This window comes from Anomaloglossus baeobatrachus, chromosome 3 (assembly GCF_048569485.1).
Source record: "Anomaloglossus baeobatrachus isolate aAnoBae1 chromosome 3, aAnoBae1.hap1, whole genome shotgun sequence".
NCBI lineage: Eukaryota > Metazoa > Chordata > Amphibia > Anura > Aromobatidae > Anomaloglossus > Anomaloglossus baeobatrachus.
Genome location: NC_134355.1, coordinates 484,072,724 through 484,098,822, shown reverse-complemented (window position 1 = coordinate 484,098,822; position 26,099 = coordinate 484,072,724). Strand labels below are relative to the sequence as shown.

The 26,099-nt window shown below is 44.1% G+C and overlaps 1 protein-coding gene across 1 annotated transcript in view; it reads left to right on the top strand.

Moving 5' to 3' along the window:
• The window catches only part of FNDC3B (fibronectin type III domain containing 3B), a 538,015-nt gene that overhangs the window by 418,370 nt on the left and 93,546 nt on the right, over positions 1-26,099 (top strand). Inside the window, exons 17-20 of the mRNA XM_075340617.1 lie at positions 9,947-10,065; positions 16,433-16,538; positions 19,353-19,513; positions 21,310-21,423. Coding sequence (XP_075196732.1) covers positions 9,947-10,065; positions 16,433-16,538; positions 19,353-19,513; positions 21,310-21,423 — 500 coding nt within the window. The remainder of the gene's footprint in view (positions 1-9,946; positions 10,066-16,432; positions 16,539-19,352; positions 19,514-21,309; positions 21,424-26,099) is intronic.

Sequence of the window (26,099 nt, the reverse complement as noted above, 5' to 3'; positions counted from 1 at the left end):
TTTCTTTGTCGCTCCATTGGGAGACCCAGACAATTGACAATTGGGGTGTATAGCTATGCCTCCGGAGGCCACACAAAGTATTACACTAAAAGTGTAAAGCCCCTCCCCTTCTGCCTATACACCCCCCGTGCTCCCACGGGCTCCTCAGTTTTCATGCTTTGTGCGAAGGAGGCAGACATGCACGCATAGCTCCACAGCTTAGTCAGCAGCAGCCCCCAGCATGCTCCCTTCTCACCCCACTCTTGTCGGCGGTGTTGTTAAGGTTGAGGTATCCATTGCGGGTACGGAGGCTGGAGCCCACATGCTGTTTTCCTTCCCCATCCCCTTTAGGGCTCTGGGTGAAGTGGGATCCTAATCGGTCTCCAGGCACTGAGACCGTGCTCCATCCACAGCTCCTGGGGACTCTGCTGGATAAGGAGCCGAGTATCGTCAGGGACAAGGCCCTGCTACTTTAAGGTACTCTGTGTCCCCGTGGGGACCGCGCACAGAAACACTCCAGCATTGCTGGGTGTGTTAGTGCGCCGGGGACCGCAGCGCTGACCGCGCTTGTGTCATCACACACTGCAGCGTGCTGGGTGTGTTAGTTTATGGGGACTACCGCGCTGACCGCCGCTGCCATTTTTACACTGCGGCGCGGCTGGGACTGTTAGTGCGCCGGGGACTACCGCGCCGACCGGGCTTATACGCCGGCCGCGCTTATAACTTTAGTCCCCGGCTTTTGCGGCCTAGTCTCACTTTTTTCCCGCCCCCAGGCCTGCCAGTCAGGGGAAGGGCGGGACGCTGTACGAAAAGTCAGCACTGAGGGCTGGAACATGCTTTGCATACTCCACCCCCCTCACTGTCCACAGTGGGGCACCAGATTCCCGCACTTTCTAGGGCACGCCCACGGCCCCCTCCTCTCCTCAGGACGCCGGCAGCCATTCCTGTCAGCTCTTCTGACGCTGGAGAGGGGAGACAAGCTCGGGGAGACCCAGGCAGGGATTCTGGTGACCACACAACCGCTTTGAGCGGGCGGTAAGCAGCACCTGAGGTGCTGGCCCCACTTGTGCAGAAGTGTACTTATAGATTATATGATTATAGGCTATACTTTACACTGTATGGTGCACGGTTGATTTTTGGCTATATACCCTCCTGGATTGCTCAGGGGAGACAACAGCATGGCATCCACAAGAAGCAAGGGTGCCAAAGCACAGGCTTACTATGCTGCCTGCGCCGCATGTACGGCTATACTACCGGCAGGTTCCACTGACCCTCATTGTGTGCAATGCTCGGCTCCTGTAGCACTTACTCAGCCGGAGCCTCTGCCAAGGGTGGCCCAGGAGGAACCACCTGCTAACACTGTCCAGGTGACAGGGACGGAGTTTGCAGTTTTTACTGATAGACTTTCTGAGACTATGGCTAAGATACTAGAAGCCTTGCAGTCCAGACCGGTATCTCAGACCATGGGCACTGTGGAATCATTGCTCCCTGGTTCCCCTCAGTTGGAACAACAACGTCCTCCCGGGGTGTCTCATAGATCCCAGGGTGAGGTCTCTGACACGGACCGCAGCCCCAGACCGCCTAAGCGAGCTCGCTGGGAAATTCCCTCGACATCATCACATTGTTCAGGGTCTCAGCGGGAGGACTCTCTGTATGATGAAGCGGAGGTAGCTGATCAGGATTCTGATCCTGAGGCCGCTCTCAATCTTGATACTCCGGATGGGGACGCCATAGTGAATGATCTTATCGCGTCCATCAATCAAATGTTGGATATTTCTCCCTCAGCTCCTCCAGTAGAGGAGTCAGCTTCTCAGCAGGAGAAATTCCGTTTCAGGTTTCCCAAGCGCACAACGAGTATGTTTCTGGACCACTCTGATTTCAGAGAGGCAGTCCAGAAACACCGAGCTTGTCCAGATAAGCGTTTTTCCAAGCGCCTTAAGGATACACGTTATCCCTTCCCCCCTGACGTGGTCAAGGGCTGGACTCAGTGTCCCAAGGTGGATCCTCCAATCTCCAGACTGGCGGCTAGATCCATAGTTGCAGTTGAAGATGGGGCTTCACTCAAGGATGCCACTGACAGACAGATGGAGCTCTGGTTGAAATCCATCTATGAAGCTATCGGCGCGTCTTTTGCTCCAGCATTCGCAGCCGTATGGGCACTCCAAGCTATCTCAGCGGGTCAAGCGCAAATTGACGCACTCACACGTACGTCTGCGCCGCAAGTGGCGTCCATAACCTCTCAAACGTCGGCATTTGCGTCCTACGCTATTAATGCTGTCCTGGACTCTGCGAGCCGTACGGCGGTTGCAGCCGACAATTCGGTGGCAATACGCAGGGCCTTGTGGCTACGGGAATGGAAGGCAGATTCGGCTTCCAAAAAGTGCTTAACCGGTTTGCCATTTTCTGGCGACCGTTTGTTTGGTGAGAGATTGGATGAAATCATCAAACAATCCAAGGGAAAGGAAACATCCTTACGCCAGGCCAAACCAAACATACCCCAACAGAGGAGGGGACAGTCGAGGTTTCAGTCCTTTCGGGGTGCGGGCAGGTCCCAATTCTCCTCGTCCAAAAGGCCTCAGAAGGATCAGAGGAACTCCGATTCATGGCGGTCTAAGTCACACCCTAAAAAGACCGCCGGAGGTGCCGCTACCAAGGCGGCTTCCTCATGACTTACGGCCTCCTCACACCGCATCCTCGGTCGGGGGCAGGCTCTCCCGCTTTTGCGACACCTGGCTGCCACAGGTAAAAGACCGTTGGGTGAGAGACATTCTGTCTCACGGTTACAGGATAGAGTTCAGCTCTCGTCCTCCGACTCGATTCTTCAGAACATCTCCGCCTCCCGAGCGAGCCGATGCTCTTCTGCAGGCGGTGGGCACTCTGAAGGCAGAAGGAGTGGTGGTCCCGGTTCCTCTTCAGCAACAGGGTCACGGTTTTTACTCCAACCTGTTTGTGGTTCCAAAGAAGGACGGGTCTTTCCGTCCTGTCCTGGACCTAAAACTGCTCAACAAACACGTAAAGACCAGGCGGTTCCGGATGGAATCCCTCCGCTCCGTCATCGCCTCAATGTCCCAAGGAGATTTCCTTGCATCGATCGATATCAAAGATGCTTATCTCCATGTACCGATTGCTCCAGAGCATCAGCGCTTCCTGCGCTTCGCCATCGGAGACGAACACCTTCAGTTCGCGGCACTGCCGTTCGGCCTGGCGACAACCCCACGGGTTTTCACCAAGGTCATGGCTACAGTAGTTGCGGTCCTCCACTCTCAGGGTCACTCGGTGATCCCTTACTTGGACGATCTGCTGGTCAAGGCACCCTCTCAAGAGGCATGCCAACACAGCCTCAACGCTACTCTGGAGACTCTCCAGAGTTTCGGGTGGATCATCAATTTTCCAAAGTCAAATCTGACACCGGTCCAATCGCTGACATATCTTGGCATGGAGTTTCATACCCTCTCAGCGATAGTGTTGCTTCCGCTGAACAAACAGCGGTCACTGCAGACAGGTCAGTCACACCCCTTGAGGCGCCTCATGCACTTCCTGGGGAAGATGGTGGCAGCAATGGAGGCAGTCCCTTTCGCGCAGTTTCACCTGCGTCCTCTTCAATGGGACATCCTACGCAAATGGGACAGGAAGCCGACGTCTCTCGACAGGAACGTCTCCCTCTCTCAGGCAACCAAAGCTTCCCTTCGGTGGTGGCTTCTTCCCACTTCCTTATCGAAGGGGAAATCCTTCCTACCCCCATCCTGGGAGGTGGTCACGACGGACGCGAGTCTGTCAGGGTGGGGAGCAGTCTTTCTCCACCACAGGGCTCAGGGTACGTGGACTCAGCAAGAGTCCTCACTTCAGATCAATGTTCTGGAGATCAGGGCAGTGTATCTTGCCCTAAAAGCGTTCCAGCAGTGGCTGGAAGGCAAGCAGATCCGAATTCAGTCGGACAACTCCACAGCGGTGGCTTACATCAACCACCAAGGCGGAACACGCAGTCGGCAAGCCTTCCAGGAAGTCCGGCGGATTTTGATGTGGGTGGAAGCCACGACCTCCACCATCTCCGCAGTTCACATCCCGGGCGTGGAAAACTGGGAAGCAGACTTTCTCAGTCGCCAGGGCATGGACGCAGGGGAATGGTCCCTTCACCCGGACGTGTTTCAGGAGATCTGTTGCCGCTGGGGGATGCCGGACGTCGACCTAATGGCGTCCCGGCACAACAACAAGGTCACGGCATTCATGGCACGATCTCACGATAACAGAGCTCTGGCGGCAGACGCCTTAGTTCAGGATTGGTCGCAGTTTCAACTCCCCTATGTGTTTCCTCCTCTGGCACTGTTGCCCAGAGTGTTACGCAAGATCAGGGCCGACTGCCGCCGCGCCATCCTCGTCGCTCCAGACTGGCCGAGGAGGTCGTGGTACCCGGATCTGTGGCATCTCACGGTCGGCCAACCGTGGGCACTACCAGACCGACCAGACTTGCTGTCTCAAGGGCCGTTTTTCCATCTGAATTCTGCGGCCCTCAACCTGACTGTGTGGCCATTGAGTCCTGGATCTTAGCGTCTTCGGGATTATCTCAAGAGGTCATTGCCACTATGAGACAGGCTAGGAAACCAACGTCCGCTAAGATCTACCACAGGACGTGGAAAATATTCCTGTCGTGGTGCTCTGCTCAGGGTTTTTCTCCCTGGCCATTTGCCTTGCCCACTTTTCTGTCCTTTCTTCAATCCGGATTGGAAAAGGGTTTGTCGCTCGGCTCCCTTAAGGGACAAGTCTCTGCGCTCTCTGTGTTTTTTCAGAAGCGCCTGACCAGACTTCCACAGGTACGCACGTTCCTGCAGGGGGTTTGTCACATCGTCCCTCCTTACAAGCGTCCGTTAGAACCCTGGGATCTGAACAGGGTGCTGATGGTTCTTCAGAAACCACCGTTCGAGCCAATGAGGGATATTTCTCTCGCACGCCTTTCGCAGAAAGTGGTTTTCCTAGTAGCAGTCACTTCACTTCGGAGAGTGTCTGAGCTAGCAGCGTTGTCATGCAAAGCCCCTTTCCTGGTGTTTCACCAGGACAAGGTGGTTCTGCGTCCGGTTCCGGAATTTCTCCCTAAGGTGGTATCCCCCTTTCATCTCAATCAGGATATCTCCTTACCCTCTTTTTGTCCTCATCCAGTTCACCAATGTGAAAAGGATTTGCACTTGTTAGATCTGGTGAGAGCACTCAGATTCTACATTTCTCGTTCGGCGCCCCTGCGCCGCTCGGATGCACTCTTTGTCCTTGTCGCTGGCCAGCGTAAAGGGACACAAGCTTCCAAATCAACCCTGGCTCGGTGGATCAAGGAACCAATTCTCGAAGCTTATCGTTACTCGGGGCTTCCGGTTCCCTCAGGGCTGAAGGCCCATTCTACCAGGGCCGTGGGAGCGTCCTGGGCCTTGCGGCACTAGGCTACGGCTCAGCAGGTGTGTCAGGCAGCTACCTGGTCGAGCCTGCACACTTTCACGAAACACTATCAGGTGCATACCTATGCTTCGGCAGATGCCAGCCTAGGTAGGCGAGTCCTTCAGGCGGCGGTTGCCCACCTGTAGGACGGAGCCGTTACGGCTCTATTATGAGGTATTATTTACCCACCCAGGGACTGCTTTTGGACGTCCCAATTGTCTGGGTCTCCCAATGGAGCGACAAAGAAGAAGGGAATTTTGTTTACTTACCGTAAATTCCTTTTCTTCTAGCTCCAATTGGGAGACCCAGCACCCGCCCCTGTTTTTTTGTGTACACATGTTGTTCATGTTGAATGGTTTCAGTTCTCCGATATTCCTTCGGATTGAATTTACATTAAACCAGTTTATAATTTTTTCCTCCTTCTTGCTTTTGCACCAAAACTGAGGAGCCCGTGGGAGCACGGGGGGTGTATAGGCAGAAGGGGAGGGGCTTTACACTTTTAGTGTAATACTTTGTGTGGCCTCCGGAGGCATAGCTATACACCCCAATTGTCAATTGTCTGGGTCTCCCAATTGGAGCTAGAAGAAAAGGAATTTACGGTAAGTAAACAAAATTCCCTTCTTTATTACTTTGCAGTTTGCTATTTCCTGGTTCTTTCAAGGGTATAGCTCTAGATAATATTAATAATTGGGAAATACCAACATCATCCTTAATCTTATTTTAATTTTTATGTCATAACTCTTATGTACATTTATTCTAATTGAATTAATATAACCCCCGACCCCAATGATTCATCCCATAATAATCTAGTTCCGACACCCCAGATTGTTTTTTGGAGATCTGAGGGTTAATTACATATGGGGTAATCAATTCTTAATTGGGACCAACACTGAGGGAGGGTCTGTGCATTATCTTATCCTTTCATTGTATATATATATATATATATATATATATATATATATATATATATGTGTCTGCTACACTTTTATCTTTATGCTACCTGAGGAAGGGGGAAATTATTATTGTTTTATTGTATCCCTGAAACACGTAGCTCAAATAAATCTTCACTATTCATCTCCTATCTCCCTTGTGAGCAGCGCCCTTTATACCGTGGCTTTTTTTTCTTCTTCTTTGAATACATTTTGCATGTCCTTAACATTTAGGTCCCTGAAGTCCTTTTTAAATGCAGCACATGTCAAAAATAAAACAAAAATTTAAGAGGTCTCAATACATTTACAATTAACCAGATTTATTGTCAAACCTATTGTGTTGCCACAATATTATGCCCCATTTGTTGCTCTTAAAGCCCCATACATATAAGATGAAAATTGTCTGAACCTCACTTTTTCTATGGGACCAGCCAACCATCAGATGTGCATGAAGGCTTCTTGGCTCTCCCTGATAAGTTGATGTCATGGAAGAGAATGATCTGGCGGCTAGAAAGCTTAATCCATCTGTTTTTGGTAGCGTTATTCTCTCTTCCCATTGAAACCACATAATTGCTTAGTTGAGCTCTCATGTGTATGGGGGTGTCATTAGAGATAGCGGTCTGCCAAATGAATATTTGGCCAAAAACTGTAGTGGTGTATGACCAGTGTATTAGGTACATCAAAATCTTCTGGGTTAATAATAATAATAATAATATAATATTTCCTTATATAGCGCCATTAATGCCACAGTGCTTTACATACATAAGTAACACTGTCCCCATTGGGGCTCACAATCTAAACCCCCTATCAGTATGTCTTTGGAATGTGGGAGGAAATTGGAGACTCTGAAGGAAGCCCCAACAAACTCCTTGCAGATGTTGTCTTTGGTGGGATTTGAACCCAGGACCCCAGTGCTGCAAGACTGCAGTGCTAACCACTGAGCCAGCGTGCCGCCCACAGCAATTATTGCAAAATTGTATAAAAGTGCTCTAGTTACAGTCTATTGGAAGAGTTTTTCACAAAAATAAGCTACAAAATTGTCATGTCTATACACCTTATTTTCTGCTACAAAATTGTCACGTAGCGATACACCCTTATTTTCTGCATCTACCTCTTCTACAATTGCTAACCTGGGTGTAACTTAGATTTATTTTTCTATTACAGTAAATTAAATTCCCAGAGAAATCACTGGTTTCAAAACTAAAATAATATAATTTCAAGAACCTCTACACATAGTATAAAATAGTGTAACCTTAAAAATTCAGTTTTCTTCTATGTCACCTCAGCCTAGCCACTAACAAACAGGCTGCGTACATTCATTTCTATTCATTAATCTGAAATCTACAGAAAGGATGGCAAAATGTTAAGGAGCGTTGCACAAACAGATCACAGCAGAGTCTGGATGGAAGACGGCAGTAGAGTCACTTCCTACCAATTACACAGTTAAGATTGCTTGTGCATCGCTAATGAATTCCAAGAAACAGGTCATCAGAACCTAAAGTCTGTTTTCTCGTGAGGTTTGGCTTCGAAGAAAATAAAATTAAATGTGAACTCAATAAGTCCACAAGATGCACAACATCAACCCCTCTATTAAATGCATAGTAAGCTGTTACTGTCACATCGTCGTATACTAATGAACGTAATGGTTTCTTAGGCTTTACTTTCTATTCACATTCACTAGCATCATACACATTTAAGCCTTAATAAGTATTAGCCGTATTACTACTAAAATAATCTAATATACAGTGGTGAGATGTGGAATTAATGACTTTATTCATTATGTTAAAGGGAACCTGTCACCAGATTTGTCCCCTATAAGCTTCAGACACCACCAGTGGGCTCTTATGTATAGTATTCTAGAATACTGTATATAAGAGCCTAGGCCGCTGTGTATAACGTAAAAAACACCTTTATAATACTCACCTAGGGGGTGGTTTAGTTCGATGGGCGTCGCTGGTCTCAGTCTGTCACCTCCTATCTATTTGCGATCGCCGTCCTCCCTCTTGCTTTGTGTGGATGACGCATGCTATGTCATCCACACAGAGTTCGCCATTGCGCTCCTGCGGACGGGCACTTCTCTCTGCCTTGCTGAGGGCAGAGGAAAGTACTGTAATACGCAGGCACGGGAAAATGTCAAAGAACACATGCGCACTACAATACTTTAATATGCCCTCAGCAGGGCATAGAGATGTGCGCATAGGCAGGAGCGAAATGGAGGACTCTGTGCGGCTGACGTTGGAAAGGTCATCTACACGGAGCAAGGAAGGAGGACGGCGATCGCAAGAAGATGGAAGGCGCCGGATGGAGATCACCAATGCCCATCGGACCCGACCACCCCACAGGTGAGTATAATAAAAGGTCTTTTTTACATTATGCAAATCAGCCTGGACACTTAAGGTCCAGTCACACTAAGCAACTTACCAGCGATCCCAACAACGATAGGGATCGCTGGTAAGTTGCTAGGAGGTTGCTGGTGAGATGTCACACTGCGACGCTCCAGCGATCCCACCAGCAACCTGACCTGGCAGGGATCGCTGGAGCGTCGCTACACGAGTTGCTGGTGAGCTCACCAGCAACCAGTGACCAGCCCCCAGCGCCGCGTGGAAGATGCTGCGCTTGGTAACTAAGGTAAATATCGGGTAACCAACCCGATATTTACCTTGGTTACCAGCGCACGGAGCTACACGTGCAGGGAGCAGCGCACACTGAGCACTGGCTCCCTGCTCTCCTAGTTACAGCACACATCGAGTTAATTACCCGATGTGTGCTGCAGCTACATGTGCACAGAGCAGGGAGCAGCGCACAATGCTTAGCGCTGGCCCCTTGCTCTCTTAGCTACAGCACACATCGGGTTAATTAATCCGATGTGTCCTGCAGCTACATGTGCACAGAGCAGGAGCCGGCACTGACAGTGAGAGCGGCGGAGGCTGGTAACAAAGGTAAATATCGGGTAACCAAGGACAGGGCTTCTTGGTTACCCGCTGTTTACTGAGCTTACCAGCCTCCGCAGAAGCCGGCTCCTGCTGCCTGCACATTTAGTTGTTGCTGTCTCGCTGTCACACACAGCGATCTGCGCTTCACAGCGGGACAGCAACAACTAAAAAATGGCCCAGGACATTCAGCAACAACCAACGACCTCACAGCAGGGGCCAGGTTGTTGCTGGATGTCACACACAGCAACATCGCTAGCAACGTCACAAAAGTTGTTTGTTAGCAGCGATGTTGCTAGCGATGTTGCTTAGTGTGACGGGGCCTTCATATACAGCATTCTAGATAGTGTATATAGGGGCTTACTGGTGGTAGCTGCAGCTTATAGGGGACAAATCTGGTGACCGGTTTCTTTTAAAGACTGATCTTAGAAAATTGCACGTTGCCAGTATACAAAATGGAAAGTAAAATGGTGGAGCTGGATTCTTATTCTTGTATTCTGTACTGCAGTCTTTGAGAGAACACTCTTCATTACATTCTTATAAAATGGCCAGTAGTACTCTTTAGGCTTAGAAAATTAATCTACATCTATATTATAGCCACTTAAAAGTAAATGTCCCATATCATTATTGGTTTCTCTATTAAGTGCTGTTAAGAATCGCATTTTAATAATGGCCATGTTTTTTTTGCAGCAACACAATGGAAGGTGGCATATAGTGGGTCTGCAACAGAATATACCTGTAATGACTTGAAACCAGGCACTTTATACAAGCTCCGCGTGTGCTCCATCAGCACAGGAGGACACAGTCAGGTATGTAGAGCCTCTATTTTACTGTGATGTATTAAGTATGTAGATTTATTGCACTGTACCATTTTTTTCCTTACATTTTCTGCTAAAAATTGCTTCATTAGGCTTTGGATATTTAAAGATCAAATCACAATCGACAGTGATGAAAATTTATAATGCAAAACTGAATATAGATGGGATATGCATACAGATGTAGCCACCAAGGATTTAGAGCTCATTAGGACAGAGTGAAGAAAACATTGCTGCTTGTCTATTTGTAATCCTGTTATGCAGCTTGATAAAATGGAATACCTCTGTAGATTAGGTATTATATCTGGTCCTGGGGTGTGGACTTAAAGGGGTTTTCCTTTGAACAAAGTACATTTTAAATCAATAGATCTTGGAATAAGTTCTACAATTGGTTGTGTTAAAAAAAAAAAAAAAAAGTTTCTCTGCTGAGATAATCTTGTAAATGTGCAGTGCTATACTGTTTAACGGCTGTGTCTGACCATACAGGAACATGGTATGAACATACCACAGCTTTTGGACCGGGGAGGACGCAAAAAAAAGTGCACCGATAGCCAGCATGGGATCACAGATAAATTTTCTGTGAGTTAAAATATTTCCCTGCCTGTTTTTAAACATACATTACCTGACAGAAAGCAGCATCTGCGATTCTATGCTGTCCTGTCTGTATACTATTTTTTTTTCTTTTTGTAATCTCCTCCACAACAGCACCACAGAAGAAAACACAAAAGTTAAATAACCCCTCCACTCCCTCCATCCTTAGTGTTTTCCTGTCCTTAAGAGCATGGAGAGGTTTCCTGGGGTGCCGTGACCAACGAACAGTCACTTCCTGTTTATTACCTTTCTGTAGCCGGACAGCCAGGGGTCAATCGCTTTGCCTTCCTCCCCAGTATGCTGCTCCCGTTCCTCCTGGAGCGGGACTGTACCATTCTCCTACATCCCTGGGCAATGCTGAATGGGTTCAGGCTGCAGCCTCCTGTAGCTCCTCAGCTTTGCATCTTCCCTCATCTCCTTCCCCGCTGTCTTCGGCTTGCTGTGCACACATGAGCCATCAGAGTTCTGAAGCTTGATGTCACTTCTAGTGCGTTCCAGGGTGGAATGCATCGTGCCACTCAATTTGAATTTGGGACTGCTTATGCTCTATCTAGACACTCAATTACAACGGGACCTTTATATGGAGGAGACGTCTCATCCTTTTGGATGGGAGTGTGTTGACTCTGTCTCTGAACTACACCTGACCCTGAATGAAGACATCTTAAGGTAGGACCGAGGTTCTAATACAGAGTGTGTGTCTTCCCTTCGAGCTGCATCTGCAGAGTCCAGTGTTAACTGAGGCCCAGTGAATATTGCTGGTATAGGTATGTACCCTCTTTAGTGCAGAATTCGATCTTATGTCATCTCTTTCTTTTAAGGGGATGTGGATCCTATAGAAAAGGTTAAAGATAATACTTCAAATCGCAAATGTGCCATTTGTAATAAAAAGCTCTCCTCTTCCCACAATAAATCATTATGGCAACGGTGCATGAAAAAAATTGTTAAAGAGGAGCAGCCCTCCCTTATGGAAGAAGTAAGAGGAATGATGCATCAGAAGATTCAATCTACCATAGCTTCCTTCTCTCAATCCTTTACTGTGGCACCATCAAGAACGAAAATGAGGAAGTACGACACTAAAGACAGTTCAGATTCTGAAACAAACCTATCCATCTTTGAGGAATGAATGAAAGAAGGGAAGCTTACGCTGAGTCACAGTATAGACCAGGATGATTTAAAAAAATTCTATTATTTTTCATAAGAAGACAAGGAGGAGCTCTTATCGGCAATAAGAGATACAGTGAGAGAGGATGAAAAAACTGCTGGAAAAATCCAGGATAAAATGTTCAGCAGAGGTTTGAGATTAAGAAAGAAGATGGTGTTTCCTATTCATGATAATGTACAGAGTTTAAGTCTAGATGAGTAGGAATTCTCAGAGATGAATCTAAACATCCTAGGAGAACTGAAGGATAGATTCCATTAGATGAGGACATAATCCAATATTGGACTGAGAATCCTAAAATAGATTATCCATGTGGCTAGTGTAGCAAAAAAAAACTACGTTGCCATTTCAAGATTCCTCCCTGCTAAAGGACGCATTGGATCGAAAGATGGATAGCCTGTTGAGGTAAGTTTTGGGACTCTGAAAACAAAGTAGTCTACACCTGTATAATAAAAGCCATGATTGGTTGCAGCAACTGGAAGATCATATCAATTGTGGCACCCATAGGGAAGACCTGCCGGCCTCTTTGCCTACTTGATTCATAGCAGTTGCTTCAGCAGAATCAGTTTAGATCGTTACCAAGATCCACAAGAAGAGCTCTCTGGTTAAAGATGTACGGTGGAGATATTGTATCCAAGTCTAAACTTTGCTTTATCCCATTAAGTATGTGTTTGGTCCAGCTCTAGATGATCTGTTATAAAAAAAAAAGTGTTATACGAAAACATTTGTTATAAGAAGTGTCTTCCTGAACTGAAAATCTTCAAGATTAGATTGTTTCATTGTTCACAGGTCTAGAACCTTAGTACAGAGAGAAACAACATCAAGAAAGACAATGACACCAATCAGGTAGAAGACAGACTTTCAAGTTTTCTTTCACAGTAGCAGAATATATCTTCGGATCAGAAAATTCAGGAATCTGTCAGAGTGGGGTCAAAAATAGAGTTCTCCTCCTAGCCCCCCTCAATGGCTGGAGGGAAGATCCCTGCCATTTCAAAGATTTCAGAAGATCTTAATCTCAGGGCTCCCAGACCCACAAGCTTCTGGTGTGATTTCCTCAGTTGCAAGACTAGCACAAGGCAAAGACCGTTATTCTCTACAGTTTCTGATAAAACAAAAACCAAGTGGGGACTTCAGAATTATCATAAATTTAAATTGCCAAAATCAGTATGTTACCTACAAAAAGTTCAAAATGGAGTCTATAGGATTCAAGGTCTCACTTAGTCATGGCAACGATCAAGCTACGGGATGCCTACTATCACGTGCCCATTCATCCTAAGATTTGTGGTCTCGCAAGGCCAGGAAGTTCTTTATTTTCAGTTCAATGTCCTTCCTTTCGGGATTTCTTCAGCTCTTCGGTTATCATCAGGAACTAAGACATTTGGATCATCCTTTATCTAGATGACTTTAAAATTATGGCTTCCTCTATTCCAGTTAATCTCTACTCAACACTTCATATTCTAAGATCGTTGGGTTGGTTAGTAAATAAGGAAAAATCAGACTTGAATCCCTCCACCGAAAAGGTCTTATTCAAAATTTAGCACATCTTCTCTTCTAGTACCCAAACAATTACAGTTAAAAGCCAAACGTTATGCTCTAAGAAACCAACCAGATGTCTGCAAGATTCGCTATGTCAGTGCTGGAATCAATGACCTCTTGCATTTTATCCAGACATATTCAGGATATTAGGCTTTTTACAAGATGCACTGTCAAAAGGGTTGAAAACCTAGTACCCTCACGGTCAAGGCTTCAATCTTTAAGATCCTTTTTTGACCAAAACTTGGCAGATCACCAATGGTATAAAAATATACAGGGCAGCAGCCTCTAGAATACACCATAGAAGATTTAATATAGTTCCATCTCAGAACCAGAATGTGTTACTCAAACATATGACTAGGCTGCCCTTTGAACCAGTGTCCCAAATTCAAATGAACAGATTATCCTGAAAAGTGGCTTTCCTGGTAGCCAAAATTACAGCGAGAAGAATCAGTGAGATCCAGGCTCTATCTAATTGGGAACCCTATCTGAGAATCCTAGAATACAGGATGGTACTCTGCCTAGACCCATCCTTCCTACTCAAAATAACAATATGGTTAAAAAGAGAGAGATCCGGGTTTAATGCTGCGCTAGAAACCACAAGAATCCAAGGATATATGATGAAATCCTTTTTCTTTATTTCTGCAGGTCAACACGTTTCAAAGTGGTTTCTAGCACCGCATTAAACCCGGATCTCTCTCTTTTTACCATATTGTTTTATCGCTTTCTTCGGGGCTGCTGCTCACCACCATTTGAAATATATGTGCTTATAAGGAGTTGTGCCTGACACAACTTCATCAGGTGAGTGTGCCTTTGGCACCCTATCTGTGAAATCCCATACCGGGTAAGACCCTATGTGCGCTTGCTCTTCCACAGATAAATAATTCTACCCAAAATAACAACAGAGTTCCATATGTCCCAAGAATTAATTCTCCTTTCCTTTTTTCAAAACCTAAAAGGCTGCAGAGATGAAGAATTTCATTCATTGGATGTCTGGAGAACTATTCTCATTATCTATAGCAAACAAAGCCTTGGAGGAAAGATCAGAACCTCTTTATTCAGTACTACTGACCAAATAAGGGGAAGAAAGTCAAGAATTTATTTGGCAAATTGGATCAACAAAGCGATTGTTGAATCCTATAGAAAGCAAAATCAATCTCCTCTGGTATCGCTGAAAGCTCATCCCGCAAGAGCTATGTCTGTCTCCTGGGCAAAAAGGGCTAGTGCATCAATCGAGCAGATCTGCAGAGCGGTTATCTAGTCCTCGGTACATACTTTTACTAAGCACTATAGAACAGATTTGATGTCTATAAGAGATTTAGCCTTTGGAAGAAAAATCCTCCACGCAATCATCTCTTACTAGCGTTATTCTTTGGTATTTCTCCTGTGGTGCTGTTGTGGAGTGGATTAGAAAAAATAGAATTTGACTTACAGGTAATTCAGTTTCTAAGAACCCTCCACGACAGCACTGGTAGTGTCTCCCCACCCCCCTTCACCATCACACACTTTTTTTTGTTCTTTATGGTTATTCAATTCCTAATTGTTTTTAAATAAATATTTAAAATTCAGAAGCATTCACACCAGTGAGGTCCTTTAGTAAGACACTTGAGGATGGGGGAAGGGGAGGGGCTTTTTAAGCTCTTCATATTTGCTATTCCTAGTTAGCTTGGGTAGGCAACCTCCTGTGGTGCTGTTGTGGATGGTTCTTAGAAATCAAATTACCGAAGTGGCTAATCCTTTCTTTCCTCCCCAAATCAGTAGATGTATGTTCACTCAATATTCCTACATGTTCTGATACGGTCATTTCTCAGTGCATAGTGCATAACAGGTGCACATTTATAATATTAAAAGAAGAAGTAACAAGGCACTCCCAAAGTGTGATGAAAAAGTGTATTTATTGTGCTTGAAGAACGTTTTCGGTCCAAAATGGACCTTCCTCAGTAGCACAATTGTGAGGAGTGATGTGGCATGGACTGCTGGCGCGGATTCCACCGCTGCATGGGGGCAGCCATGTACAGTGTTAATGGGACTGCCTCTTTAATTTAATGGCACATTTTGAGTTTTTGGCAGAATAGAAGGGGAGATGCCAATTAATAAATCACAATATGCCTAAACAATTTGCTTTTGTTTCTCCACAAAAGTGGTGAAGTTTCAACAGACTACAATTCACACCAAGGTTTGTATAAGGTATTCAGATCAATGAAGCTTAGGAAATCAGAATAGTTTAAAAAATATTTAATTTTATTCATTATATTAAAAAGTATAAGTAGAAAGTTCCACAATATAACAACCGGGAATATGGAGGTAGGCCAGAATAATACATATACATATATAAATACAGCCATTAAAACTTCATTTTTACAGTTAGATGAATTATATTGTATGATATCTGTGTTTGCACACGCATGTGCATTATAAATCACAGTATAATGCTACAATCTATGCGTAAATAGATGGGTTTAAAGTGCCCTGTGCTGTGCAATATCGCTGACACTTGTAAACCACTCAAATAGTAAGATGCGCATGTCTAATGCTGCTCCTTGTCTGAGGCTCAATAACTCGGTCACAAACGACCATATGATTATAGAAGACACATAGAAAGGCACAATACTTACTGCTGGCCACTAGATCCACGTCTCGCTACCTCAACGTACATTTCGCCACTTTTTTGTGGGGTGGGGGGGGCGAATAAAAAGGTATAACCTGAAGATCCTGGGACCCATGTTCAAAACCTGTAACAATTCTCCTGCCTCTATCTCTGTTCTCCCTATACCTGTGCTCATGTAAACCAGCATAAACCCTTGTATTGCACTTTTTTTTCCAACTATCATTATCATATAATACTGTAAATAACTTGGATATATAAATGTGATAAAAATACATTATTCTGCAGGCTGTTGTGTAGATTAGTACATACTGTACAATTTGGCACATTACTTGAGAATCATTCTTTGGTTTGGCTTAATGATATTTTACCTATAGTATAAACACTGAGAAAGTGCATAAATACTAACTAAACATAAAATGAAATGTTTGCTACAGGTTTCTGGAATACTTACTTTTCTTTTGTTTGCTTAGTGTTCTGAAAGTCAGCCTATTCGCACATTATGTGTAGCACCAGGTCCTTGTCAAGCACCAAGATTAGTAGGCAAGCCAAAGCACAAAGAAGTTTATTTACAATGGGGTAGGTATCTGCCGATTAAGAATTTGTATTTGTGCATATTACTAAAAGGAAAAAAGTAAATCTCAGATATATTGATCTTCAGCTTTGCCCATCTTGAGTTGAGTTTCTGAACAGTAGCTTTTGGATTATTTTATAATGTGGTGTGTGATCATTAAAATACAATAAGCTGTAAAAATGCAAAGGATATAAAAGTCAGTGATTTGCTTTAATTGACAACCACGGTTTGCTGTATTTCTGCTATGAAATCCGTAACATTAAATGATTTGGAGCCTTTATCTTACATTGGGACTAATGAAATCCATAGATTAGTCCCTGGTGGCAGAAACTGAAGCCCAAAATATCGAAAGTGGTTATCCTGGTTAAAGTATTCGAAATGACTTATTAAACAAGGTGCCCCTATCTTCATATATACTCACTGGTCCTCAATCAGTTCCACTTCTGGTGTGTTTTAGACGTGAGTGTTTTCTGTGTGAAGGATTGCGCTGTGCTTATTTCATTAGCTAAGTCAGCCTTTTTCAGAGCCAATGGATATATAGAGAAAGGGACAGACTTAGGCAGGCTTTGCACACTACGACATCGCAAGTGCGATATCGGTGGGGTCATATCGAAAGTGACGCACATCCGGCGTCGCAGTCGATATCGTAGTGTGTAAATCCTTTTTGATACGATTAACAAGCGCAAAAGCATCGTTATCGTATCATCGGTGTAGGGTCCGACTTTTCCATTATTTGGCAGCAGTGATAAGTACGATGTTCCTCGTTCCTGCGGCAGCACACATCGCTGTGTGAGAAGCCACAGGAGCGAGGAACATCTCCTACCTGCGTCACTGCGTCTCACGCCGGCTCTGCGGAAGGAAGGAGGGGGGCGGGATGTTTACATCCCGCTCATCTCCGCCCCTCCGCTTCTAATGGCCGCCTGCCGTGTGACGTCGCTATGACGCAGCATGACCCGCCCCCTTAGTAGGGAGGCGGGTCGCCGGCCAGAGCGACGTAGCAGGGCAGGTGAGTGCATGTGAAGCTGGCGTAGCGATAATGTTCGCTACGCCAGCTATCACCATGATATTGCAGCTGCGACGGGGGCGGGGACTATCTCGCACGGCATCGCAGCATCGGCTTGCGATGTCGTAGTGTGCAAAGGGCCCCTTAGGCTGCTTTCACATGAGCGTTTTTTTAAAGTTTGTCAAGCGCAGATGACTGGATCCTGTTGATTCAGTGTTGAACGCATGCAAACGCAAGTGTTATTTTACAGGGTCCTTTCACTTGCAGTTTATGGGCGGACATTGGAGTCATGTGATCGGGAGTCAGTAAAACTCGACGAGAGAGAGAGAGAACACATTGCGATGGATATGGGTTAACAGCAATCACTGGCTTCTGCAAATCACGTGTGCTGGCTATGTGGTCTGGAGTTCAGATCAGCTGAGGACTCCAGTGTTGGCCGATTAATTGTTTTGTGTCCCCCTGCATCCAACGCAGCGTTTGTGGGCTGTGAGGTCAGCTGAGTTCAGATCAGCTGACTACAGTGCCGGCGAAACTCAGCTGACCTCACAGCCCGCACACCCTGCGATTGATGCAGGTTAACACAAAACAATTAATCGGCTGACACTGGAGTCAGCTGATCTGATTTCTTCTGGCTGTGTGGTCAGGAGTAGGAATAAGTGAGCAGTAAAATGCTCGATGGGCGAAGCCCATGCCTATTTTTTTTTTTATTTTAAACAAACCGGGTTAGGGGTAAAAAAAAAAAAAATGCGTCTGCTCCCGCTGCATTTTCTATTGCTAAGGGTAACCCAAGCAGCTGCTGGCAACCCCCACTGCCTGGTGTTACCTTCACTGGTAATGGAAGATCCAGGGAAGCCCTTTTTTTATTTTTTTTTTGCCCAAAAACTAAAAAAAAAAAAAAGACATGGGCGTCACCATATTTTTTGTATGCCAGCCAGGTACAGCAAGCAGGTACGGGCTGCCCCCAGCTGTCTATTTGTACCCAGGTGGGAACTAAAAATATAGGGAAGACCTTTTTTTAATTAATTCATGAATTTCATGAAATTAAAAAAAAAAAAAAGACGTGGGTTTCGCCCAATTTTTGTGCCCAGCCAGGTACAGCTAGGTAGCTGGGGATTGGAATCCACAGCACAGGGTAGCCCAAGCTTTCTGGCCCCCCTGCTTCGAATTGCAGTCCGCAGCCACCCCAGAAAATGGCGCTTTCATAGAAGTACCATCTTTTGGCTCTGTATCCAACTCATCCAGTGGCCCTTGTGCCAGGTGGCACACTGGGTAATAAGGGTTTTGTTTTTAATTTTAATTTTTAAATTTTTTGAATTCTCAATATAATTGGTTATTTACATATAATTGGCAAAAATGATACTGGTATAACATATGTAAACTATTTTCTTCGCATTCTTTTCTGTATGCCTGTAAGGGCTTGCGTAGATGACTGTATTTTCTATCAGGGTGTCATCCGCAAAAAAAATCAGATTGCACTCGGACCAAAGTTTTTCAATGAGGCCGTGCACATGCCAGATGACAGCATGCACGACTTGCCTCTGTCAGCTGTTCAAGTCTATGGGTCTGAAAAAAAAATGGGATGCCATCAAATCCGAGTCTGATTAGCATAATGAGACTTTTTTTCAGATGAAGAAATTACGGTTTTGGGAACCCAGGCCCTCTCCGCACTGCATATTTTTCTGCCTAAATTTCATGTGGAAGTAGCATTGTTTTGCCAGTGACAAGGTTTTGTTGATATTATTTCTATTGGGATATATTGGCAGTCAGGATTCCATTCTATTACTTGCGTTAACCCCCATATTAACCTTCTCCACAGATGCCCCAGGGGGCCAGGTATCTGAGTACAGCCTAGAGCTCGGTGTACCTGGAGGACATACCACTGAGGTGTATCATGGCTGTGATTTGGAGTGTACAGTCAGCGAGCTGCTTCCTGGAAGTACTTATCAATTCAGAGTACGAGCGCTCAACGATGGAGGAGTAAGTGTTTTCAGTCACTCCTTAATGAAAATTCATGGGTGTCTCAGTCTTCCTCTGATGACATAATGGCAAATGTGTCTTCTATGTAAATGAATATGCTTCTTCCCAGCCTGGAAACCAATTTAACAATCTCAAATTGTGAAAACTAACGCAGGCACAATGTGGAGCAATTCCTTATAAGAACCAATCACCTCTTGACCTGTGCTAAGAAAAAGACATTTTCTGTTTGAGATGTTATTAGCAACATCTCTACAAATGATTCTGCATTTGTTTTCAAGCCTGTCGTCAGTAATATCCTCTGCCTTCTCTAATTTTTGATAATTTACAAAAATTAGAGGAAATGCAACAGCTATTAGTTTTGTTTGATATATTTTTTTTTTATGAATATGGCTTGACTTTTGACAAGAACCTTTAAGGGAATTTGTCACCACATTTGACCTATCTAAGCTATTAGTATGGACATACAGGTTAGAGAAGGCTGAATAATGTAATACCTGTATGTCTCATATCAGATGCCTCGTTGTAGAAAAATCCTCTTTTATCACTTTATATAAATGAGCTCTTCCAGGCTATGGGGCGGATAACTTTGTCTCCTGAGATCATGTTAAATAGAAGGGGCGTTACCAGTGTGAGACACGTAACTGACACAGAACAGGAGAAATTAAATTTGATTTTTTTGCAGGTCACTGAGTTCTGCTTTTTGCAACAATATTGCCTGTTTGCCTGTGAGATGGAGGCTGAAGCTGAGAAGAACCTGCAGATGTGTCAGCTATATTCACACACCACTCTGCAGAGAGCGGCCATTACACATCACACTGATAACGTCCCTTTTATTTAAAATACTCTCTGGAGGCAGAGTTATCTTCCAGGCAGCATCCGCCCCATAGCCTGGAAGAGCTCAATTATATAAAGTGATAAATGATTATTTATCCACAACAAGGCATCTGATATGAGACATACAGGTATGACATTTTTCCACATTCTAGAACCTGTATGCCCATATTAATAGTTTCGATTGGTCAAATGTGGTGACAGATTCCCTTTACAATTCACTTAATCTTGGTGGTATTTACCTTCCTTAGACATTAAGTTACTACACAACACCATTTCTCTAGGTATTGGCTAATATAGAGAACATCCAGAAAGTTAACCCAAAACAAATACCTATTGCATGGTCTGGCAGAAATAGGAGATTAAAGAAACCTTGATTATCTTGGAGACTTTTGCCTTCTAGCTCTGGAATGTCACCATGGACGTGTGTGTGCTATTCCCTGCTACAGTGTCCATGTCAGAATTCCATGGCTGCTGTATGGGAGTCCGGCACACTGCCTTCTACATGCTGGAATCCCAGCGACATGTCATAAGTGCGTCATGCTACAATGATGACATCAGGATAGGCCTACAAATCGGAAGAGTCGCCGCAGATGTCGGCGGGTAGAAAGAAGATCACAGTGCTCCCACCTGACAGCCATAGATGTGGCTTCTAGACCGGTGTCTTGCAAATTGATTCACTCATCTGTATAAAATAATTTGTATGTTTTGTAGAGTTTGGTCTATGCAACCCATAATTTATCAGACATTTATTATATGTACGTTAGTAAAATAACTGCAATGTACTACCCAGGAAATAGTTTGGAACGGATGTGAGATTTCAAGAAAGTAATCTGAAAATCAGTAATAAATAGAAACTTTAAAATTGTGTTTTTATTGAGTAATGTTATAAAATATCACTTTGTGGAATCTAGGCCAGACACATTAAATCGGGGAATTACCAACATAGAATATTTGTATTTCAGTATGGTCCTTACTCAGACGCCACAGAGATCACAACTGCAGCAGGACCACCCGCACAGTGCAGACCTCCAGTCCTGACATTCCTCTCTGACACATGTGTACTTATAAGCTGGGAGGTAAGATAAGTGCGTGCATCGGTGGTGAGAATGGGAGCACTATGACGTCAGATGGGCAAACCCAAGTGCGACAAATGTATACATGTCTTATGAATGTTTCATTTATCTGTAAAATATTATATTAACAGAACAATTTCATCTTTGTGTTGAAAACTGTTAATTTTTGTGTTTTTTTGTTTTTTTTCGACCTGCACAACATTCAGATTTCTTTCCTGCTATGTGTTTCCCAGTCACTATGTAAACAAGCTGAGCACCACTGTATAGGAGAGCTGCACAGATGGAGTTCACTTATGATATATCTTTATAGCATCTATTAACTAACAAACTTTGTGTAAATCATTACCATAATGATTGGATGCATTATATCTAATCATTGCATGAGCTGTATAATTTAACTCTCCCGCCTCCCCCTTTTGTATGATAACTAGGGCTGAGCAGACCCAGAGGTTTCAAAGATGCCCGGGTGCTGGACCTGGGTCCAAGATTTCGGGTGTATGATCAAGATTCGGCACTGGGAAAATTAAAGGAAAAATAAAGAAAACAAGAATTAAGCGAGCATTTCATACATAGGTAGACTCTGTGTCATGGCGGCAAACTACTTCTGGTTCCCACATTCACTTCCTGTAGTGCGCAATAGGCTCATTGCATACACACAGCTTTCCGTGCTTTCCCTGCCCATCGGCCGTCAAGTCGTTTGTGGTAGGTTGCAGTCAGACGCACCGCCAGCCTGTGACAGTGTCTGCTTGCAGTCATTGCTCATCACGGTTCAGTCATTGTCTGCACTCACAGCCGGCAGTCTTGTTCTATGGCCGCTCTCTGTAAGATGCAGCAGAGCTGAATCGCCGTGGAACCTCGTGTGGATTACGGCAGACCTGGAGTCTGACATCACATCACCCAGCACAGCTGCACACTCTTCTGACAGGAGCGGGTCAGCAGCATGTGTTTCTAAGTACCTGCACGCTCATGTTCGGAGAGCAGCAGGCCATGCCGGGTGATGTGATGTGAGTCCCTCGCACATGTAACTCTGGGCTTATTTTGACACACAGCACAGATAAAGCCCGACAGCTGAGGGCTGCAGCTGTGGGCTTTATCTGTGCTGGCATCAGAATATTGGGGACCTTGCACCAATTGTTTTATTTATTCATTTATTTTTATACTACCATTCTGACCCGCAGACACTTGCACTGCTTTCCCCGCTGACCGGCCATCCTGGCACCTGTGATTGGTTGCAGTCAGCTGACACTCAGGGTAGAGGCGTGTCTAACTACAAACAATTACACGCACCGGTGTACGGTCAAAGCAGTGAATATTCAATGAGAGTTAATTGTTGGCCCTGGAAGCAGCTTGCCGCCATGACATAGCCTCGGTGAGTACACCGCTCGCGCTCTTACCCCTCCTATCTCTTCCACCAACATTTTTATTCTCTGGATTGTGGTCCCCATAGACTCATATGGGTACTGGATTCCGGAGCGGATCGAGGATATGTTTAAATTTAGCAGGAACCTGCCGGTCCCGTTTTTTGCAAGTTCAACAGGTTCTAGGGATAACATAGCAGAGATCTAGTATTACTACATTTTTCCATTTTCCGCCCTCATAAGCTAATATCTGTAGATTGATAGGTTGTGACTGTGGTCCCCATTATTATCCAGAGGTTGATTGGCAAGCACATTTAAAAACCAGGGTCCATGATATATATCATACATTGATAAATTCTCAAAAGTTGATATTGTTGCATTTTTGAGACCCCACAATCACTAGAACAAGGATCAATAGCACTCTGCTAGGGCAGTGCCCATTCATTCAGTGTTTTATATATGGTACACATACAGTATGTGTATACAGTGCCTTGCGAAAGTATTCGGCCCCCTTTAATTTTTCAACCTTTTCCCAGATTTCAGGCTTCAAACATAAAGATAAAAATGTTAATGTTATGGTTAAGAATCAACAATTGTGAAGTTGAACGAAATTTATTGCTAATTTTAAACTTTTGTAGAAAAGAATAAACTGAAAAGTGGGGCGTGCAATATTATTCGGCCCCTTTTTACTTTCAGTGCAGCAAACTCACTCTACAAGTTCATTGAGGATCTCTGAATGATCCAATGTTGTCCTAAATGACTGATGATGATAAATATAAGTCACCTGTGTGTAATCAAATCTCCGTATAAATGCACCTGCTCTGTGATAGTATCAGTGTTCTGTTTAAAGCACAGAGAGCATCATGAAGACCAAGGAACACAACAGGCAGGTCCGTGATACTGTTGTGGAGAAGTTTAAAGCTGGATTTGGTTACAAAAAATTTCTACAACTTTAAACATCCCAAGAAGCACGCTGCAAGCGATCATATTGAAATGGAAGGAGTATCATACCACTACAAATCTATAAACACCCGTCTGTCCCTCAAAAATTTCATCTTAAACAAGGAGAAGACTGATCAGAGATGCAGCCAAGATGCCCATGATTACTCTGGATGAACTGCAGAGATCTACAGCTGAGGTGGGAGAGTCTGTCCATAGGACAACAATCAGTCGTACACTGCAGAAATCTGTCCTGTAAGGAAGAGTGGGAAGGAGAAAGCCATTTCTCAAAGATATCCATTAAAAGTGTTGTTTAAAGTTTGCCACAAGCCACCTGGGAGACAGACCAAACGTGGAAGAAGGTGCTCTGGTCAGATGAAACCAATATCGAACTTTTTGGGCACAATGCCAAACGATATGTTTGGCGTTAAAGCGACACAGCTCATCACCCTGAACACACTATCCCCGCTGTCAAACATGGTGGTGGCAGCATCATGGTTTGGGCCTGCTTTTCTTCAGCAGGGACAAGGAAAATGGTTAAAATTGATGGGAAGATGGATGGAGACAAATACAGGACCATTCTTGAAGAAAACCTGTTGGAGTCTGCAAAAGACCTGAGACTGGGACGTAGATTTGTCTTTCAACAAAACAATGATCCAAAACATAAAGCAAAATCTACATTGGAATGGTTCACAAATAAACGTATTTAGGTGTTAGAATGGCCAAGTCAAAGTCCAGACTTGAATCCAATTGAGAATCTGTGGAAAGAGCTGAAAACTGCTGTTCACAAACGCTCTCCATCCAACCTCACTCAGCTCGAGCTATTTGCAAAGGAAGAATGGGCACAAATTTCTGTCTCTCGATGTGCAAAACTGATAGAGACATACCCCAAGCGACTTGCAGCTGTAATCGCAGCAAAAGGTGGCGCTACAATGTATTAACTTAAAGGGGCCGAATAATATTGCACACCCCACTTTTCAGTTTATTATTTTATATAAAAGTTTAAAATAAGCAATAAATTTCGTTCAACTTCACAATTGTGCCCCACTTGTTGATTCTTCACCATAAAAATTTAAATTTTTTATCTTTATATTTGAAGCCTGAAATGTGGGAGAAGGTTGAAAAATTCAAGGGGGCCGAATACTTTCTCAAGGCACTGTATATATGTAATTTGCCGTATTGGAAATTAACGATTACATGATATTTCAGACAATTACTGCATAAATGCATCCATTTTTGTGCAAAGAGCTTTTGTTTTTCCAAGTAAATTCTATATAGAATTAGTGTAGTTTAAATTTCATATATTCCATGTTTGCATTTGTATTGACGCTTGTTTGTGTTTCGTGTAGATATAGCAGTTGGCACCTGTTCACATGTTTTATCTGCAGATGCAGTTTTTTTATTTCTGCAGTATATTCATACTTGAATGATAGAGATGCCCATATGCCCAGACAGATATAAATACTATATGCATGTGCCATTTTGGCGATCTGATGGGCAACAGCAGTAAAATTCTTGATGTTTTCCAGCTTTAGCGTCGTCTTCAAGTTCTCCGCGTCTATGTCAGTATCTGGACACTGGTGTCAGATAGAGTTAGTAATAAACTTTATGAATAAAACAAAGTGCTAGGAAAAGAGTTGCTGCCAACCCACCACATCGCTCCGCCAGGCCTGGGCTAACAGATGTTATTCTTAATAATCCAGCATGCTTGATTAGAATAACATTTCTGTCTCCCTATAGATCTGTCAACATTTGTGTTGTTATATTACAGGTATACTTGTTTCTGTTTTTTCTTTGTATATGTTTTTATATGTAAATTCTAAACTCTAAAATTAAGGACATATATGGATTAGCTAAATCCTGCCTTCCTCTAAAGAACTGAAAATAACACTGTATTTTCAATAGGTCCCAGAAGGGATTACTATCTTCCCACATGTTCTGTACTTTCTGTAGTGTTCTTATATAATTGTTCCGTACGGTATATGTAGAGAACTGTTAAAGGAAGAGGAAGTTTTCAGAATTCGCATATCTTCTGTTTTTGTGGATTGAACAGCTAGTGATTCTTAATTAATCAATTATTAATTCGTATATTTATTCATTTGTTATTACTTTGGTTATTGCTAGTTAATCTTCCAGCTAAATTATGAAATAAAAGGATATAAACAAGTAGAGTAATTGACATAGCTCATTTTAATAATTTAGGTAATATACTTTTTGGACTTACAACCACGTCGTGCAGCCGGGCTCTGATTCATGCTACCCGAAAATAGCATGAACTGAGTGGTAGGTTCCCTTTAACATTCAGGGCTGAAATTTGCCAGTGCTTAATGTAATGATTCCCCTTTATTTTTTGCTAGAGTGGTCAGTCACTTAACGGCCAGT